Source organism: Trifolium pratense, linkage group LG5, assembly GCF_020283565.1.
Source record: "Trifolium pratense cultivar HEN17-A07 linkage group LG5, ARS_RC_1.1, whole genome shotgun sequence".
Classification (NCBI taxonomy): Eukaryota; Viridiplantae; Streptophyta; class Magnoliopsida; order Fabales; family Fabaceae; genus Trifolium; species Trifolium pratense.
The window spans coordinates 48,384,453-48,404,661 of record NC_060063.1 but is presented as its reverse complement, the minus strand read 5'-3'; the positions used below and the strand labels follow the sequence as shown (position 1 = coordinate 48,404,661).

The window sequence follows — 20,209 nt, the reverse complement described above, 5'->3', positions numbered from 1 at the left end:
TTAGGCCAAAATACAGTATCTAATTCAAATAAAGTAATGTAAATATTAACCTAAATAATACAAATTCTTAAATTAAATTTTACAGTTCTGTTGCTAATTGTAAGAACATATATGCAAAGATTTAGGTTCAAACTTATAATTTTATACTTCTTTTACGATTAAAATGTGTTAGTCTTAATAACAAATACAATTGGTGACGGAGTTAGAATTTTTATGATGTGGGAGCAATATATACATTAAAAGAAAACTAAACTAATGAAAAAAATTTAGGGAGGAATAATATATAGGTGATTTTTATTTGTGACGAAGGGATTGTAGAGAAACTTAATGTTGGAATAGAGGGACAATATATATATATATATATATATATATATATATATATATATATATATTAGCTTTCACCATAAGTTGAATCTGGTTTGGGAGTCAGTTCTAGCATCAAGTGGCTTCAGCCCCTCTCAATTGTAGTTGCGAGGGATCGAACCGTGGTCCTCCTTAGTTATCAAGTTCAGCGTCAATCACCACTGAACCAACTAACGATTGGTAGAGGGACAATATATTTTAGTTGTAATATGGTTTGTCAAATTGGCTTGGTGTAATGAAAAATTATTTATTTAGCATTTATTATTTCAGTAATTACTTTGGTTTATTCTACCGTACAACATTTTACATTTTTTTAACCAAAAAACAGCTTTGCACATTAGTAGTAGTATACTTTGAGAAAGGTTGAAATATTAGTGTGGGTTGTGGACACTTTTTTTACACACATAAACTTAACTCATTTCATTTATCAACTTATTTTCAATATAAGGAGGGATCGAATATAAAACACTGCGACTAGCCCATGAATTGGTCGTCGTAGCTAACTTATGAGCAACCAAATCCTAGGCACACTTTTATTTCAATAAAAACTCACAAATTGAATTGAAGAGTTCAAACAAGGGTTTTACATGTATACATGAAATGAATTTTTTTAGTAGAAGGGAAATAAATTTAAGATTTTTTCTCTTCCCCCACTACTCTCCCCCCTCCCTGAATTTCCATTTTTGTCTTTGAATAAAAATTTCAGAACATATTTTTGATTTTTTTTTGCCTCGAATAAAAACTTTGGAGTATTTTTTCCCCGTGTTTTTCGTATTTTTTCCAAATCTAAACTAGAAAAACTTCAGAAAATGCATTATGAAGATTTTTTTCGAGGGAAAAAATAGAAATTCGGAGAGGGGAGGGTGTTGAGAGAAAAATTCTAATTTTAAACAGACATAGTACTTGCTGGCTTAGCCCCAAAGCTTGTTTGGTCAATTTGAGCAAGTCAGTTTTAACCCATTAGCCCAAAAAACTGTTTTTGATATTTTCTCTCCCCACCCCCCATGAATCTTTTATCCCCCTTAAATTTCCAATTTTGCCCTTGAAAAAACTTCGGTTCGTAGAAACCGAAGTTTTTTTTTGCCTTGAAAACAAATTTCGGTTTCTAAAAACCGAAATTTACTCTGAATTTGCACTAGAAAAATTTCAGTTTCTGTGAACCGAATGTTTCTGCAAGGGCAAAATTGGAATATTGGGGGGTATAAAAGATTCATGGGAGGGGGGAAGAGAAAATATCACTTTTTTTTACCAATGGCCCAAATGAAACATTGAGCTATCTCTACTCTCCCACAAGGAAGGTTTCTCTTACTACCCCATCATTCTCTTACCCCCCTGAAAATTCATTTTTGCTCCTGGGAATAATGTTCGAAACATAGATTCCGATTTTTTTTAGTGTGCTTTAACATGGGACATGCTGTTATGAACTCTTTTTTTTTACTAAGCGTTATGTACTTTTTTTTAAAACTACTTTTTTTTTTTGAAAAACTATGTTCCGAACTTTATTCTTAGGAGCAAAATCGGAAATTTCAAGGGGGGAGGAAGAGAAAAATTCTCCCACAACCACAAGTGAAGATCAAAGTCCATAGTCCAATTAAAAATAAATAAAAAATCCCAAGTGCTGAATATATGTTGGGCCATCTATAAGGTACAAAATTTATGGGCTCCAACTCTCAAAGAATACAAGTATGAGTAATTGATTTCTCTTCAGTGTTGCTCATATTTGGTCGTTCATGATTTATATTCATTTTCTTAAATTAACACTTTGTTAATTAGGTTACACAAAGAGTTAAATTCAAGAAAAGTGTAAAGCATAACAAAAGTAAATTATTGAAAGACTAAAATTAAAGTTTGATTATGCAATAATTATAATCTCAATTATCCTATACTTCCATCAGGTAATTGTAGTACGACCGTTAATCAATTAAGTAAATATTAAAATGGAAAGGTTTGATTCGATCATTTTCTTCCTTTCTTGGTAAATACGTAGATATTTCATTCATTCAAAATTCAAAAAGCCATGATTACACCATGAGTATAAAAACTACTCATTATCTTAAAAGTATCAAGAATCGACAATCCTTCGGTTTGAATGTAAAACCAAGCAATGTTTATGTTGATCGCATCTTGTTGACTAACATTTGATCTTCTTTTCTTCAATGCTCTTTGTTCCTTTGTGAACACCAACTTCATCATCTATCATCTTTTAGGCAAATATAAATTTATCATCTAATACTTATATATCACATAGAGTACTTTTCTCTACTCAATGCGAGACTCTATAAGATAAATACTTCTAAGAATTGAAAAATAAAAAGAAGAGAGAAGATGGAAATAGTTAAACGTTTGTTCCTAATTGTCTTGGACGGGCTCCTGTATAGTCGGTCAATCACGAATTCACACATTCAAAATATCAGCAGTCGTCTGATTAGTATCAGATGGCTCTGATTCAAAAATTAGACTTTATTTATATTTAATTGTTTATTAGATGTATTTTAAAATGCTTCAGAGTTTTCCATAATAGTATATTTTTAAAATTATTCAAAAAGTTAAAATGACTAATGATGCTTTTTCAAGCCTTTCATTATAATAAAGATAAAGATCAAATAGAGTATAAGGTGCGACGGTCTTCAAATAGCAGTGATACTTGCTTAAATGTCTATGTCCATGCATCGGTGGGGGCATGTATATGAGAATGAATTAATATTTAGCTCGGAGATATAGAATTACTCATCTTCAAGTTAAAACTGACTCGAAGTTAAGGTTTTAGTCGACGTGGTAACAAGAAATTGCAATGCTAACGAAAATATTTCTACTTTGATTCGGCGCATTCGTGACCTTAAGAGCATGAATTGGCAAGTTTAAATCATCCATACATATATGCATGGCATGAAGGAAACAAATCAACCAATTGGCTAGCTTATTTTAGTTTTAATTTGAACTCTTTCGATTTGCATGTAATGTAAACTCTTCCTAGAAAGCTCCAACGTGTCCTTTTCTACGATATTCCTGACGCTTGCATGCCTCAAAATGTTAGCTTAGTTCCGTAACTTTTTTTTTTTTCTTTTTTGAACTTTGCCCACTTTTTATACAAAAAAGAAATCAAATAGAATAATTTGTTTTTTATATATCCATTGATCTTAATCAAATAGTCACCGATGTCCTAAATGCGTGATTCGGTGAATCAAATTTCAGCTTCAATTGAATAGCATATCAAGAAGATTGTCTATTTGCATGGTAATTGTAGTACAAAATAATAAATTTTCTTTTTAATTGACAGAGACAATGAAAATGACAGAAGTATCAATTTTCTTCAAACATGGCCTTAGGTCTCTATGATGCTTTCATTGGAGTAGCAATCAACTTAATGAGACATAACGTGTTTCTACTTTTGTTGGCAAAAATTTTGCTTAGTCTTTATGGTGTAGTGTAAAATGATCCTTTCAGTACTTTTTCCATGACGCCTCAATGAAAAATTGGGACAATATGTCAAACCGTAAACAATGAACCAATAATTGGCACCCATTTTTTAAATAATATTTTCCAATATTATGTCAATATTGTCAACAATTGATGTACATATGTGTCTTCACGACATTTGTTTTCTTAAATTCTTGGGCCATCTCCAAGAAATTCCCAAACCTAAATTTGTGACAGTGTTGTGCTTGAAACTGCCACAAATACGACAACAAATGTATTAAAATTGATTTGAATGGCGTTTAGTTAAGCGTTTCTTTCTCATTTTATTGCTATGAGATGGCGATAGAAGAAGCCGTAATTTGTATAGTGCACAAATAATATATTTTTGTATTATGCATAAGTTTAGTTTCAACTATTGAATTAATTGAAATATGGTGAGACATATTGATCAAATAGTAAAAATTGATTTGAATGACGTTTAGCTAGGCGTTTTTTTTTTTAAAAGGAATTCTCTTCATTTTTTATTATTTTCATTTCCTCTGTTACTATATAGTTTTGCAAATATATATACAAAAAAGTGACATTAAATGATTTTAAATATCTTTTATACACCTCGAATTATAAAAAAACTTTAGTAATGATGAAAATAGAAATAATAAAAAATCGAGAGAAACTTAACTCATTTTTATCTCCTTTTCTTGCTATGAAATGTAATACCCAAAATATTTTTTGAAAAGATGGCGATGGATGAAGAAGCCAATTATATAGTGTACAAGTAATTTATATTTGTATCATGTATAAATTTAGTTTTTTTACAAACCACTAGATTTGGTCTAGTAGTGAAGGAGGTCATAGATTCGATCATCTCTGACTTCATCGTAACAAAATTTTTTTGAAACTTTAACTATTCCTTAAATGTGTCAAATAAGAAAAACTATTTGCTCAACTGAGGACCACCAAGGTTAAATTCAAGGTTGTAGTGGCTATATATGTCTCCACCCCATGATGTGCCTCTCCTTTTTAGGTCAATTGCTTTTTAAGATTAATCAGAAAGCAGGTGAAATTAATCCATTAAAAACAACACAATAATAATATAATAATATAAGCAAACATGCATTAAGTTTAAAAGAACTTCCAACCAAAATTAATCATCATGACATTACATTTAAAGGACAAAGGTAGCTATCAAACTACTTTAATTTATTAGGGGGGCTTAATAAGTGTTATCCATGTAATTATTTTTTTTAGAAATTGAATGTACTTTTTATAAGATAGAATTTTCACATTTGACAACTTATCGTGTGCCTTTAGAGCACATATTAATATTTTTCAATTTTTTTAGGAGAAAATGTTAGACACATGTTAATTAATGAGTTTAAGTTTAATATAGAAATATTTTTTTGGTACATGTATTCTTAACTTTTGTAAAATTAAATTTCTTATGCTCCGTATTGTTTAATGTTAAGTTTTTTATTTGGATATTTATCACGTGCCCTAGAAAATATGTTAACATGATTTTTTTTTATCATTCTTTACATGTCATTGAAAACAATTAACAAAAACCAATTGAATTTATTTTATGTGAACAATAAATATTAAAAATAAATCATCGTTATCTATAATGTTTGGATTCAACCAACGATGTTCAAATTATTAGATTCAACAGTTTTATCGAGGTTTAAACTCTAAATACGGTCATGTATGTGTGCAAGTGGTACTTCTCACTTCATCTACAAATCAAAAACATAAATATGTAGCTGTATTTTATTCCACACATCAAATTCTAATAAAAAAAAAAGGCTGAATTTTATTCAATAGTACTTCCCGTACATATATACAAATGATAGAAAAGGGAGAAAAACTTGGATAGACACAAACCCAAATCATATATTATTTGGGCGCACACACACTAATTCAAAAATTTAAATCAAAATTAATATAATCACATCAATCAACGTCATTTTATTTCTTTTCTCTTTAATTTTTGCTTGTTTATGTGAGTGTGCCTAACACCTCGTATTTATATTTGTGTCTATCAAAGAATTTTCCTAGAAAAGGTGAGCAGGTGACAACACAGACAGACAACACAATTTGGGGGGAGAAATGATCTATACTCTCCACCCGTTAAGACCAATTTCACAAAATTACAAGAATTAATAAAAGTATCTTTTGCATTATAAATTTCTCAATAATATATTTTCTCTTCCTAAAATTACTCTTCAATTATTAAAAGAGAGAAATAGTATTATTTTACTTTTTTTATTTAATCAAGAGTATTTTTATAAAAAAATTAAATTAATGCATCTTGAACTTTGAAAATGGTGTTCTAAAATGTAACAACACAATTTTACCAAAATATCTTATAAATTAGGAATAAGTAGTACTCTTAAATTCAAGGTTGTAGTGGCTATTATATGTCTCCACCCCATGATGTGCCCCTCCTTTATAGGTCAAGTGCTTTTTAAGATTAATCAGAAAGCAGGTGAAATTAATTCACTAAAAACAACACAATAATATAGTATATGCACACATTAAGTTTAAAAGAACTTCCGACCAAAATTAATAATCGTGACATTAAATTTAAAGGACAGAGGTAGCAATCAAAACTACCTTAATTTATTATGGGGGCTTAATTAGTGCTATCATGTAACGAATTTTTTTAGATTTTTTTTTTTTTTTTTTTTTTTTTTTTACAATAGAGCTAAATTAAAGATGAAATTACTCACCATTCGCCTCCACTTTCCTCACCAGTTTATCCGTATTGACTTGCTGGATCAGTGGTATTTTACAAATAGCTCCTGTGTCTATTGATCAAATAAAGTACTAATCGTCTCACGATTCCACCCCTTAGTTAAGCTATCAATGAGGTGCTCAACTGTTGCATTTTGAAGATGATCTACATTATAGTATTATTTGCTATCAAGATGCAAGCTCCATCCTTAAGCCAAAGTTCCTCTAAAATAGGAATACAAGCCCCTAAACCAATTCACCAACAGGACCCGACACAAACAAGAAACTTATAGCTTTAGATACTCTCTTCGTTTCAAAATGAGTGACCCATTTTACATATATGCACTATTCATATAACTTGTTTTGACCATAGTTTTCTACTAATAAATAAAAATAAATATTAGCATATAAGATGTTGTTGGATTCGTCGCTATGAGTATTTTCAATATATCAAATTTTTATAATTTTTTACTATTATACAATAAAAATATTAATCGTCAAAGTTATGGGACGAAAGGAGTATACTCCTCCACACTATACTCGGATTATGCCCAACAGAAGATGCTAAGAAATTGTTGTGAGGAAAATACCTTACCTTAAATAAACGTGAGACAAGACTATTAGGATTTAATTGAAGCTTCCACCCTTGTTTGTCAAGCATTGCAAGGTTGAAAGTCGCGATGTCCTTAAATCCCATCCCTTTGCTGTTATTATGAACTGATAACTTTTCTCAAGACCGTCAATGAATGCCTTTACTGTTTGCACCACCATGACCCCACCAAAATGCATCAATAATTTTTTCAATAGTGTCATCAAGTGAACTAGGAAGGAGAAAATCGCTCATGAAGTAAGATGGGCACATGTAGTCTAATATTGTAGTAGAGTATTAGAGCACATGTTATAAATATATTGAATTTTCTGATTATTAAGTTTGTGCAAGTATTAGTTTAAAAAATATTTATGACTTTAAGTTACTTGGCACACGCAGAACATTATTTTAAGATATGCAATTTAATTTTTGATGATCAAAATGATGCTTATTATTTTCCGGTTGTGAAAATGATGTTTATTATGACTTAAATTTTTGTATGCAATATATATATATATATATATATATATATATATATATATATATGAGTCAGGATTCGTTGACACCAGGTGTCAAACTTTATTTTGACACCAAATCTAATCCGTTTATATTTTTTAATTCAATAGTTGTGATCAATTAACTTAAAATATCATGTGATTGTATCTTTAGTGAATCAATTCTCAATTACCTATTTTTTCTCAATCAAATCTCTAATTCATTGTCCAAAAAAAAAAAAAAAAATCATAATTCAACGTGATCATTACTCTCTCTTATAAGTCCCAAAACATTCTATCTTTATTTTTGGATTGCAAAGTAGCTATTTTTCATCGTAGCGATCTTTATCCTCTTAAATATGCTATAGAGAGATTGTGACAATATGCTTATTTATGGGATTGCCGGTTTTGATTTTATGGGGTTTGAATAAGAGGAAACAGATGGAGTTTGGAAGGGGATTGTCTTGGATCAAATACAATCAAATTAGGACTCTGGCAGAGATTGAACTTGAAGAACTCAGGGACAGTGAATTAGAGATTTGGTTTCATCCAAAAATCCAGTTTCAGTCAGTGATCACTCCCTTAAAAAAGCTTTTATTTTTGTTCACTCATGGTAAAAATTAAAAACCATATATCACATTGAAATTTTTTGCAGAACTCAACCCTTGCTTCAAAATTAAGAAGGGGAAGATTGTTACAAAGAAAAGTATCTTATATGTAACCCAAAAGTAAAAAAAAAAAAAAAACACTTAAATTGCATATCACACATAAATCACGTCATGATGCTAATTAGACTATCAAGCACATAGATCATAAAACAATGAATTGCATTTTTTTTTTGACAGAAAAACAATGAATTGCATGTTTGTCATGAAATTTGTGAATTTGACAATAGTACTTTTTTACTTTGCATCTTTCTAATTCTTTATTGCAATTTAAGAGAGCAATAAAATTCGATGTTTTTTGAACAAGCAATAAAATTCGATGTTGGACATAATTCTTTGTATAAAAAGAATCTCAAATTTAGAAAAGAACGATAATTAGATGAGAAAATATAGGAAATATAGTTAGTTGCAGTGAGAACATGGTATATTCAGTGATCCTTTTAATGAATAATTATTGGCCTTTAGATCAAATAAAATGAACGTTTTAGATTTGGTGTCAAAATAAAATTTGACACCTGGTGTCAACGGATCCTAACTCTATATATATATATATATATATATATTTTAAAATTATATAATATAGTTTTTTTAAGAGCCCATCCAAATGATTTTCTGATTCCGCCACTGTTATATAGAAATATTTTCTTGCTACTTGTGTAATCAACTTTTTTTTTTGTATTATTTAATGTTAAGTTAATTAAGTTCTTTTATTTGAATAGTTTAACAAGTACTCTTAAGACACATGTTATCATGACTTTTTTTTTTATCATTCTTAACAAGTCACCAGAAACAATTACATCACTTTACTATAATAAACAAAACCCAGCTGAATTTATTCCACATGAACAAGTATTAAGGGTTTGTTTGACCCAACTTTTTTTTAGGTGTAGAAGCTCTTTTAATAGTAAAGCTAGAAATAATAGTTTTTTAACTAAAGTTAAAATTGTTTGGTAAATCTTAATTTTTTTTTATAAAAAAAAAGTTTAAAGTTGTTGTTTTTTATTATAATATGGTTAAAAAATATAGTATTTGATAATATATTATAATTTTTCCTAAAATATAGAAACCTTTTTTTTTTTTTTACTGTAGCTTTAAATTGTTGTTTGACCTAACTTCTTACTTTTAAGTAGAAAGAAGAGGAAAAAAAAGCTAGGTCAAACGAGCCCTAAAATCGAGTTTGTCCATAATGTTTGGATTTAACTAAATGTTGATATTATTAGATTCAATACTTTATCCAAATTTAAATTTAAAATTACGATTTGTTCATGTATGTGTGCAAATGGTGCTTATTACTTCGTCTAGGTACCAAAAACATAAAGCGTAGCTGAATTTTTTATTCCATACATAAAATTCTAATAAAAAAGTTGAATTTTATTCAACAGTACTTTCCGTACATATATACAAATGAAAGAAAAAGGTGAGGAAATGAAACAAACAGACGGACAACAAATTAATTACCTTATTTGAAACGATAAACACAATTTGGGGGGAGAGATGATCTAATAGTCACAGTAATTAAATCTCTAGCTAATTGAAGTACCACCATGAGTTAATATGAGTGGAAGAGACTAAAAATTATTTAAATAAGAGATGTTTGTCAATACAATAATCTTGATCGAAATAGATTTTTATTATATTTGGCGTCACCTCAAAATATTAATTTATGCAGTTGTATGCAGAAATAATCCATAAAACTCGTCAAAGTGAATTTGTTGAAGTGACACCTCATGACACGAACCATATTGTAGAACTTCAAAATTCTAGCAAGTAACAAAATGCTTAACTTTTTTTAATAAATATAGGACTCAAACTTGGTACATAAAATTTACATAATTAACACACACTGCACATCAATTACTTACACTAGACTCGATGATATGTTTGATTAGATGACTTGATACTAGTTCCACATAAAAGGGTCTTCGAGCCGAAAACCCGAGTCTATATATTGAGCTCCCGTTACGAGCCAAGCTGGCGAGGAGTAATAAAACCCATCATCACTATTATGTCTTAAATCGAGTGTGAGATCGGGAAGGTTCAAAAACATGTCATCCTCACCATTCAACGATGACCCTTCACTATGGCCCGAAGAAGAAGGTGAAGAAGAAGAAGAAGAAACAACTTGGCTCGGCTCGACTTCAGCTTCCAATTCAACTTGATTGGTTGGATGATTGTAAATAGTCGCGGCTGCTTTGGCGGCTGCTATTTGAATATCCTTAGGAGAGGCACTAGCTGGCCGTGGCAACATCGTAGCTAATTCAGGAAAATTAAGGTAAGCCGAAGAGCCTTTGATAGTAAGAGCCGCGACATCATGAGCTCGAGCCGCCATATCAGGAGTCGGAAAAGTTCCAAGCCAAATTCTTGATTTTTTTCTTGGCTCTCTAATTTCTGATACCCATTTGCCCCATTGACGCATTCTTACTCCTCTATATGTTGGATGCTTCATATCATCATTTTTATGAATCACTCTATTCACCATTGCCACTTTCTTCTTTTTCTTTTCTTTTTTGGTACTATTGCTTAATTTTTTGGTTTTAATATTAGTAGCTTCTTCTTCTGAAGAGGAATTAGAGGTTGAGACAATAATGGATGAAGATAAGGAAGTGGTTGGTTGAAGACAAAGTTCATGAGTTTGGAAAGAGTCTTCCCTTTCCATTGGGGAAGAGAAAGTAAATAATTTAAGAGAAAATGTGGTGAGCAAGGTTTGAAATATATAGGTAGGTTGAGCTGTGAACTATACTTATATAATTCATTCATTTCATATATTAAAGATATGGGTCCAATTTAAAAGAGAAACAGTTGATTTGTTTGCATGTGTCATTGTATTCCTCACTTTGGCTTTATTAGTTTTGGCTCCATGAATAATAGCCATATAAATAAATAAATAAATAAATTGGTCATATTTAATTTAAGTATCCATAAGAAATTAATTAAGGCATCAAATTTTGTTTTATGTTTAGATTGTAGGGCACATCACTAGCTAGTTGGAAGTTAGAGATTGATCAATTGAATTTTTTAGATGACATTTTTCATTTGATGCTTTTTTAATTTTATATGTAATTGTGGTATCAAATCAAAAGCTTATTATATATCATTGTCCCACAATATATTTTAGCGAACAAAATTTGTTTAACTTATAGTTGTTTGTTTATAACATCAATGAAATTTTAATATCATTTTTTATTATATCTTTTACTATTTATTAATCTTCTCTTTTAATTTATTTTTATCATACTACCATTAATAAAAAATAATTTGTTAAATATAAATATATAATTTCTCTTTTACACATACAAAATTAATTATTTTTTCAATTTGTGTGCAATTGTTAAATTGACGGTATTTTGAAACAAAGAAAATATTTCATTATTTATTAACCATGTCGCAATAACTCTCTTTTTCTTTTGTACAAAAAAAAAACTCTCTTTGTCTTTTTCTTTAAACATATTTTTTTTAAAAAAAATTGTACTTTCTCCATTTTTAATTATAAATAAAAATGAGTAAAAAAAATGTATTTAGTTATAATTAAATTATAAATGGAGTATAAATTTTCCCTTTAAATTGAACTTGTACCCTCTTCTTCCCTTTTAAAAACTACTCCCAACTAGATACATTTATTATTGTTATTTCTTTCAAATAAACTTTTAATTAATACTATTAAGTTTGATTGCATGCCTTAGTAGTTTCTTTCTTTGGGGGCTTAGGGCCCTCTCCTTTATTACAAGTCAAAGTTAACTTCCTTTTTATATACAATACATATTTAAATAGTGAGACAGTTTACCTTTAAAAATTGTGGGTAATTCACTCAATTTCGAACAAAGATTAGTTATATGAATAAATTTATAAATGCTATTCATAAATTAATTTTTACTCAACTTACAATTTATTTGTGTTTAATTTTTATTAGGTGTTGAATAAGTTATCCACAATTTTTTAAAGGTAAAGCAAAACATTTTAAACACATTTATTCATAAAATAGACATAATAATTATATTATATATTTTTTCTGTATTACAAAGAATAAGTAAGTATCCAAAGTTTAAACTTTAATCCTTACATATATAATATATAATGCAATATCTCTACTAACTGGATTAAACTCATATGAAGCACTCTTAACATTCATAACAGTAAGAATCGTACTATTAATCATTTTAAACATTTTTTTTATTACACATAGTCATTTTAAACGCTTTGATAAATATATTTAGAGTATGGATGCTACTTTCTTTGTAATGGTTTTTCAATAATTTGTTGGCGGTACGTCATTTCATACTCAATTAACAGGGTGATTAGTTAGTGGCATTTTCTAATCTAACATAGGTGGCCCCTTAATTATATAACTAGTGGCTCCTCTTTTTGTATCATAATCATAACATAATTGATCATTACGTGAGAGATTAGGTGTCACTATGTCTGCATCTGTATATGAATTTTGTCCTTAATCACTCTCATTCAAATAGTTGAGAATATAAAAAATGACCGCGCTAGCATTATTGTTTTATACACAATTTCACGTGTTTTGTTCAGTCTCACAAGCCAAAGATATTTTTGTAGTAGTACGTACATAATATAAATAAATACTTATAACATTTCATAAAAAATATTGTATATAATTATAATAGTATACTAAAAATAGAAGTAGGTGGGTGTAATTAAATCGTAAATGTGCACCACAAAATCTTCTTGGCCGCCGGGACGTCCTTTTCCGGGAGAACTTTTAAGTTTTTTTTAATTTGTTAATGTAAAAATTAATGCTAAACAACCCAATAAAAAGATGTAAAAAAAACAAACTCAAGGACTTATAGTTTAATAAGTAAAAATTGTTAAGAAATCTCACATAGATTATAAAATGATTTGAATATGTGTTTATAACTGTAAAGACAATTCTCACCTTACAAACCAATTTTATAAAGATGAGTTAGATCTAACTCTCAATTTTAATATCTTATAAGCCAATTTTATCAGAAACCTCTTAATAGCTCTAGACATGAGGGGTGCGATAAGAAATTTCACATTGATCGGTTAAATTTGAATTAGTACTTTTAAAAGATGATAAATATAAATTTCTTTCTTCTAAGCGCTCTTTAAACCATAAAGTGTTTTATTATAAAATCATCCTATCATCATAAATTTTCTTTATTAAAAAAATTGTAAAAGAAGAAAGAGAGTAGATGCCATATCTCCCTTTTGGGTACCTACCTGATTTGTATCATGTATGCACTCGTTTTTTACATTATATTATAAATTGATTGTTATGATCTACTTGAATGTATTGATTTATTTATTTACTTTTATCAATTTTACAAACTTTTATGGATTTTTTTTTCTTTATCAATTTTTTTAATATAAATAAATTATGATCTACTTGTGTGAATATAATAATGGCTGAAGTAGGTGCATATGTCTTGTGAGTGAGCGTTACCTTGACATCATTTGCATACAGATGGGAAAAGTGGGAGGGGATTGTCTCCCGTGTAAATACCACGGGAGAGTATCCAGTTTCAAAATCCACCCTTCATTACTTTTTTTTGTTATGATTGAACACATGCAAAAAACAAAATGGGTGGTTTGGATTTAATGGGAGAAAAATGTGACCGGAGACGATCTGCTCCCGCATACAGATAGTTATGAATTTGTGATTATAATTTGATGTCAATCAAACAGTTCAAAATGTACAGATTGAAATTTTATTTTTTTATAAAATTAATATATACTTTTTATTATGGTTTGTCTGATAAAAGTTAAACAGTTATTATTGATTATATAAGATTTTAGTCCCATGCATGTCTACCAAAAAAGTTATTTTGACATAAAAAAATTGTCCCACGCCTTACTTTTTATATTAATTTTATCACTTGTGTGAGTTTTTCTAATCAACTAACACTTGGTTTAGGTATTATTGTAAGAAAAACACTTGTTTTAGGTATATTTTTATTCTTCTTTAAAGAAATAGAAGGTATAATTTTATAGTCCAATTTTTAATATTCAAATATCGTTAATCTTCTATTATACTAGCGGCGGCTCTTAATGGTGTTTGGCATGATATCAATATTTGTTTTAATAGATAAATATGATATATGTGTCCGTTTCATATATGTGTAGATATTTGTTAAATGGATAATTCATGAATTTCAAGGTACTCGTAGATATTTAAAGATTGATAACTTTTTTAAAAAAGGAACTTTTCTTAAAATTTCTTTCAAAAAAATTAATTAGCCCTATAAAGTTTGTCCTTAAATTTCTTTTTCTCTAAAATTTCTTCAATTTCAATTTCTTTTCTTAAATTCCTTCTTGCCTAAAACAATTTTCCTAAAATTTGAATTAGTTAGTACTATAAAGTTGATTAAATAGGGTTAATTCAAATTTTAGAAACTTAAGGGACCAGTTTGAAATGTTTAAAATATAAGGGACCAACTTAAAACTTTTAAAACATAAATGACCAATTTAAAACCTAAAATAAATATAAGAGATCAAATGTACAATTAAGCCTATAAACAATTAAAAAATATACTTGTTAATCTTAAACTCTAATAAAAAAAAAAAAGCTAGACTTATACTAACAAAATGCCCAATTTTACAGATTGGCTCACTGTTTACGTTGGAATTTGGTAAACAACCGCTAGTTTAAGTATTTAAACTCGCGAGACCAACTAGTAAATCTCAGGACAATTTTGTGTTTATTCGCTTCAAGAAAACTGTTTGAATGTTCGTTTGAATAAGGAAACAAACACTTAGGAATTAAAATATTTTAAAGCACACAAGAGAAACTAATTCGAATCGCCTCGAAGTAGCAGTTTCTCAAGCAAGTATCTGGATTCAGACTTAGGAAAAATTACTGGAAAACAAATTGCATTGCATTGAATGAAAAACAATTACAAATAAAGATGGTTCACAAAACATACATTTCTCCTTCGAATTCCGTTCGTTCGATCGCTGAGTACTTAGAATTTTTAGAGAGAATGTTTGTATAAATTTTGTGACCCTTGTTCTGAATGAAAAACTACTATAAATACTACTACAAAGTGGTAACTGTTCTTCGATCATCTGGACGCTCCTCCATTTGCCACGTCGACCACGTTCTCCACTTTCATCTTTCATTCCTTCAGCGCGCGCCAAGATCTTTTGGGCCGTTCGTTGTTTCTTTTTTGGGCTTGGCCCAACTATCTCTCGATTCGATTTTGCGCCTTCGATAGCCTCCTGGTAAAACCAAAACTATACGCATCCTCTACAGCTCTCGAAACGCTTTTCTGCTTCGACATAGGGAGTTCTCGACACCAACTTTGAAAGTTTTATTTTGATAATATAACCTCCAAAATAAATATTGGACCCACCAATTATATTTAATTGATAAATACCAAATTTATGTCCAACAAATTGCCCCCCAAAAATGCCATTTTCGACGGTGTCTATCGAAAGAGGAAGTGGCATTTTTGAAAGTATTAATGGATAACTTTCTTTTCCATTTATCTCTCCTATCGTTTAGGCTGCCATTCAAAACTTTGGATTGGCTCCAAAACTTGTTTTTTTTTTTTTTTTTTTCTTTTCACCTGTCAAGGGGTTTGGACACTTGTCACCATAAGAAGTTGAAAAACTTTGTTATTTTCCTCAATCTGTGTGCCTCTATAAATAGCCAGATTCTTCCTTTATTGCGTTTTTCTCCAATTTTCGCTCTGTCAACTGTTCATCTTCTTCTTCATCTTCCGCGATTCTTTCTTGAATTCTTGCTTTCAAAAGACTTCTTGTTCTCACCTTTCTGTTTATCACCTAGTCATCAACTTTCTTTTCACTCGGATTTTCCTCAACCGTTGCAAACAACCTGCGATTCCCAAATTTAACCCTAATCACCATTCTTTCACGCCATCTTTATACCTTCATCAATGGCGTCAGATTCAGGTGTCAGAAAATTCCTTCCTTACGCCGGTAAGTGGACCGCCGCCACTCTTTCCTCTTACGATGAGGATGTGGTTCCAGAACCATCGTTGCGTCTGGACTTGCAAAAGTTTTGGGAAAGTCAATTAATCTTTCCTTATTCTGTTGATAACCTTGTGCATGCGTTTGGGGGACCCAAACCAAGTGATAAAAGCCGTAATTCCAAGGTTCTGTCTATCTTTCCTGTTTATAAACCTTGTGTTCCTAGGGTTTTCATTAGTGAACCCTATAATTTTAGCTATATCAAGGCGCCTAACAGAGTGTTTCGATCAGCTCCTTCTTTGAATGATCAATACCTTGGCTGGTTAGACAGGGTACAACGTGATAAGGCTGACATTTGGCAAGCCTGTGGTATTTATGACCTTATTCAGCTTTCTCGGACAGGCCTTAAATATCAGCAAGAGATGATTATTGCTGCTTTACACTTCTTTGAGTCTTCCACCAACACTTTCCACTTCGAATGTGGCATGATGACTCCTACACTGCTGGATGTTGCTGCCATTACTGGCTTATCGCCTCTTGGCGACACTTACGATCCTTGCAAAGCTTCCGACACCATCAAATTTGATTTTCGAAACAAGTCTTACTCCAAATACATCGTGGAAAATCGAAAGACTAGCGATGAAGTAAGTGACGAAGAACACATCGCTTTCTTAACCTTATGGCTATCGCAGTATGTCTTCTGCACTCAATCTCTCCAAGTAGCCAAGAAATTCATCCCTATGGCTATTCAACTACATGAATGTCAGCAATTTAACTTCGCTCGACTTATTCTTGGATGTCTTTATGAATCCATGAGGGATGCTTGTGAACACCTTAAGAGAACAGGCGATGGATCTACCTTTTTAGGTGCTGGCCCCTTTTGGTTGCTGCAATTATGGCTAACTGCCACTTTTCACGCTGAACTTGACCTTTTCTTGCCTGAGCCATACTATGAGGAATCAAGAACACGTCGAGTCGAAGGCACAAGGCTGGCGAGGATGGTGCCTAGGGAAAGAGGCCTTGGTTATGATGTAGCCTTCCAACAGTATTTTAATGCTTTTCTCAGCCTGAAGAAGTTCAAGCCTAGCTTTGCTCCTTTTGTAGATAGGCCACTTGGTCCTCCTTGGTTTACTCACAGATTTCCTTCTCCACCAGAATTTGAGATGGTAACCAACAGCATTTGGAATGCTTACTTGATGCCTACAGTCTTGTCTTGTCGAATTGGCTTGACCTCTGGAGATTTTGGGTTAGTTGGCTACTTCCCAAACTTGGTGTCTCGCCAATTTGGCTTAACTCAAATACTCCCTAAGAGCATATACTTGGAAGAGAGGGAGGTTTGTTTAGGCAAGCATGGCATGACAGAACCACAGTTCCATTCATTCTTGAACCACTTCAATCAGCCTTCTTATGAGCTTACCCCATTCGACTTCGCTCCCTCACATGCCTGCACTAGGGAATTTTTTACCTGGTGGTCTCGACACTATGAAGGACGCCTGGTTGACAAGACTGCCTTACTCACTGCTATCTCTAATGGGTTCGACTCATCTATTTTGAACAAGATTAAGTCGAAATTGAACGCTAGAGGTATTCTTTTAGTTTTACTTTTACTTGCATCATTTTTACCTTGCGTGCTTTTCTCTTATGCGCACCTCTTCGATGCAGGGAGTAAGTCGAAGGCAGGTTCCAGCGACTCTAGTAAGCCTCTTCCTCCACCATCTAAGGTTGAACTACAGGTAGGCTTTTATCTTCTTGTAGCTTCTCACACTTCTGTAAGATTTCTATGTTAACTTTGATATGCCCTTCCTAGATTGCTTCACGCAAGAGGCCTCATTCAACTGAAACTCCTTCTGTCTCGAAAAAACAAAAGCCTGTTCCAGCCACTTGTTCGAGTGCTCCAGATAAGGTACTTATCTAGCAAAAGACTTTTCTCTTCTTTTCCTTACCTGCGAACTTACGGAGTTGTGGCTTGCAGGATATTCCTGTTCTCTCGACCATCCCTGAGCATACTACCGCTGCTACCACTCAAGATCTTTTTCCCAGTGCTGAACCCATTACTGATGAGAAAAAGAAAAAGAAGAAGAAGAAGAAAGAGCGCCAAACCAACCAAGAAAGTAATCCTGAGCGCAAGTCCTCTGAGATTGAGGCACAAACTGATACTCTGGCATCACCTGAAGATCCTCCTTTGGAACAATCGGAGAGGAAGAAAAAGAAGAAAAAGAAGCAGAAAAAATCTCCTGCTGCAACTACTGTTGTCGAGGCTTCTGCTACTGCAAAAGAAACAACTTCGCAACCTGAAGCTTCTGCTACCCCTCACACCCAAGTAAGCCATTCTTATTTCTTGTTACTTCTCCAGCTTTTGGCTATGTTACTCATTCTTTCATGGTTTTATTTGTTTCAGCCACAAAACTCTGTTCAAGTTATTTCTCAGGATGAGCCTACTCCTAGCAAAGCGGCTGAAGGGATGGTCGAAGGACCAAGTGGTACGCATCCTGCAAGTGTGGCAGAAAAACCTTCATCTCCTCAGCCTGTCGAAACGGCCGTCCTTACTGAAACCTCATCACCACCCAAAGCTCCTGGCTCGCCTCACCACGCTTTCGAAGATGATACCCTTAAGCCTAGCAATGAAGAGGACCAACTTGATCAAGGCCCACCGCAACAAAATCCTTTGACGAACCCTGCCCAAGTATTAGCTGAAAATGATCCTCCAACCAATTTTCAAGTTGACCCTGCTGCCAACCTTTCCAGTGAACAAAGGCCAACCGTTGATGGCGAACATTCCACTACCAATCAACCACAACCAAGTGGGTCAAACCATGAGTCCAGTTCACCCAGTGCTGGCACTTTCGACTCTGAAGATGGGAACTCCTATATTGGTGATTCACTTGGTGAAGAGGGAACTTCCGTGTCGAAACCTCCTCCTACTGTTGTCTTACCGGCTGAACTTGCCAAAGAGCTAAGAGATTTAACCCCGGCAGATGCACTCAACAAGCTTTTATCAAGTCATGGCGCCTCTAGCTCTGCTGTTGGGAACACGGAAGATAAGGAAGATGCACTTGCGCAAGAACAGTTTGAGCACGAAATCAGATTTAGGCGAGAGATCCTTAATGGGGATATGTTGGGCCTGCTTGAACATGATTCTTCTATATACTACAATATCAAAGCCCTTTTTCGCAAGCTGCAGAACCCAAGGACTGACGAAGCCATGTTCCTTCTAGTGACTCAGGCTGAAACCTTTTTAGAACAATTCGTTAGTCAATCTCAGCTCCTAACCAGGACTAGCGGCCTTTTGACATCTCTGCTTGCCACCCAGCAACACCATTTCGAGCAAGCTAATAGTTGCAATGCAGAGGTCACAACTATCAAGGCTGCCTCTGATGAAGCTCTTGAGCAACTTGTGACTTGTGAGAACAATATTGCTCAATGGCAATCTGAAATCGAAGCGCTAAAGGCAAAGATTCGACAAGAGGAGGCTAAGATGGAAAAGCTAGCTGCAGTGGCCATTGAAGCACAAAAGGTTAAGCTTGATGAGCTAGCACGTGAAGGTATCCAACACTACAGTGATGGTCTGGCTGTCCAGAAGCGAGTTGAGCACCTTGCTAGTGATAAGGAAATGCTACAACGTAAACTGGCGTCCATTCGAACTCAGTATTACCAATTTCAAGCGGCCAATCGAAAGCCTCCTTCAACATCCCAACAACAACCTTGACTTTATAAATTTTCCTTTTAGTCTCAAGTTTTTGTTATTTTTGGATGTCGTAATTGTAAATCTTTTAACACTAGCAACCGTCGAACAATGTCGTACATGCTTTTTTAGATGTATGCCCTTTTTGGCCTTTTATGCTGCATGTTCATATATTTGCTGAGTATTTTATTTTTCTTGTTGCTTGCTTTCCCTCTTTTGGGCTATTCTCCCAAGCCTTATTAATGACACTTTGTAAGGAATGAAGCGAACGTGTTTCCAAAGCAGTCAACATAATTAACTACATGGCTTTGAGCATTAATGCAATGGCCTTTCCTATGCAAACTGAACGTGGTTA

General features: G+C 32.3%; 2 protein-coding genes across 2 annotated transcripts in view; both read right to left on the bottom strand.

The window, feature by feature from the left end:
* LOC123883528 overlaps positions 1–20,209 on the bottom strand; it is a 37,096-nt gene that overhangs the window by 9,454 nt on the left and 7,433 nt on the right. The window contains exon 4 of the mRNA XM_045932365.1: positions 2,617–2,639. Coding sequence (XP_045788321.1) covers positions 2,617–2,639 — 23 coding nt within the window. The remainder of the gene's footprint in view (positions 1–2,616; positions 2,640–20,209) is intronic.
* LOC123883531 (ethylene-responsive transcription factor ERF039-like) lies at positions 10,027–11,067 on the bottom strand. Its single transcript, XM_045932369.1, has one exon. The coding sequence runs from the start codon at positions 10,912–10,914 to the stop codon at positions 10,159–10,161; it is 756 nt and encodes a 251-aa protein (XP_045788325.1). The 5' UTR covers positions 10,915–11,067; the 3' UTR covers positions 10,027–10,158.

Bases quoted from the DNA above. Each gene is read 5' to 3' on its own strand.
- LOC123883531 (XM_045932369.1), bottom strand. From the start codon at position 10,914: ATGGAAAGGGAAGACTCTTTCCAAACTCATGAACTTTGTCTTCAACCA.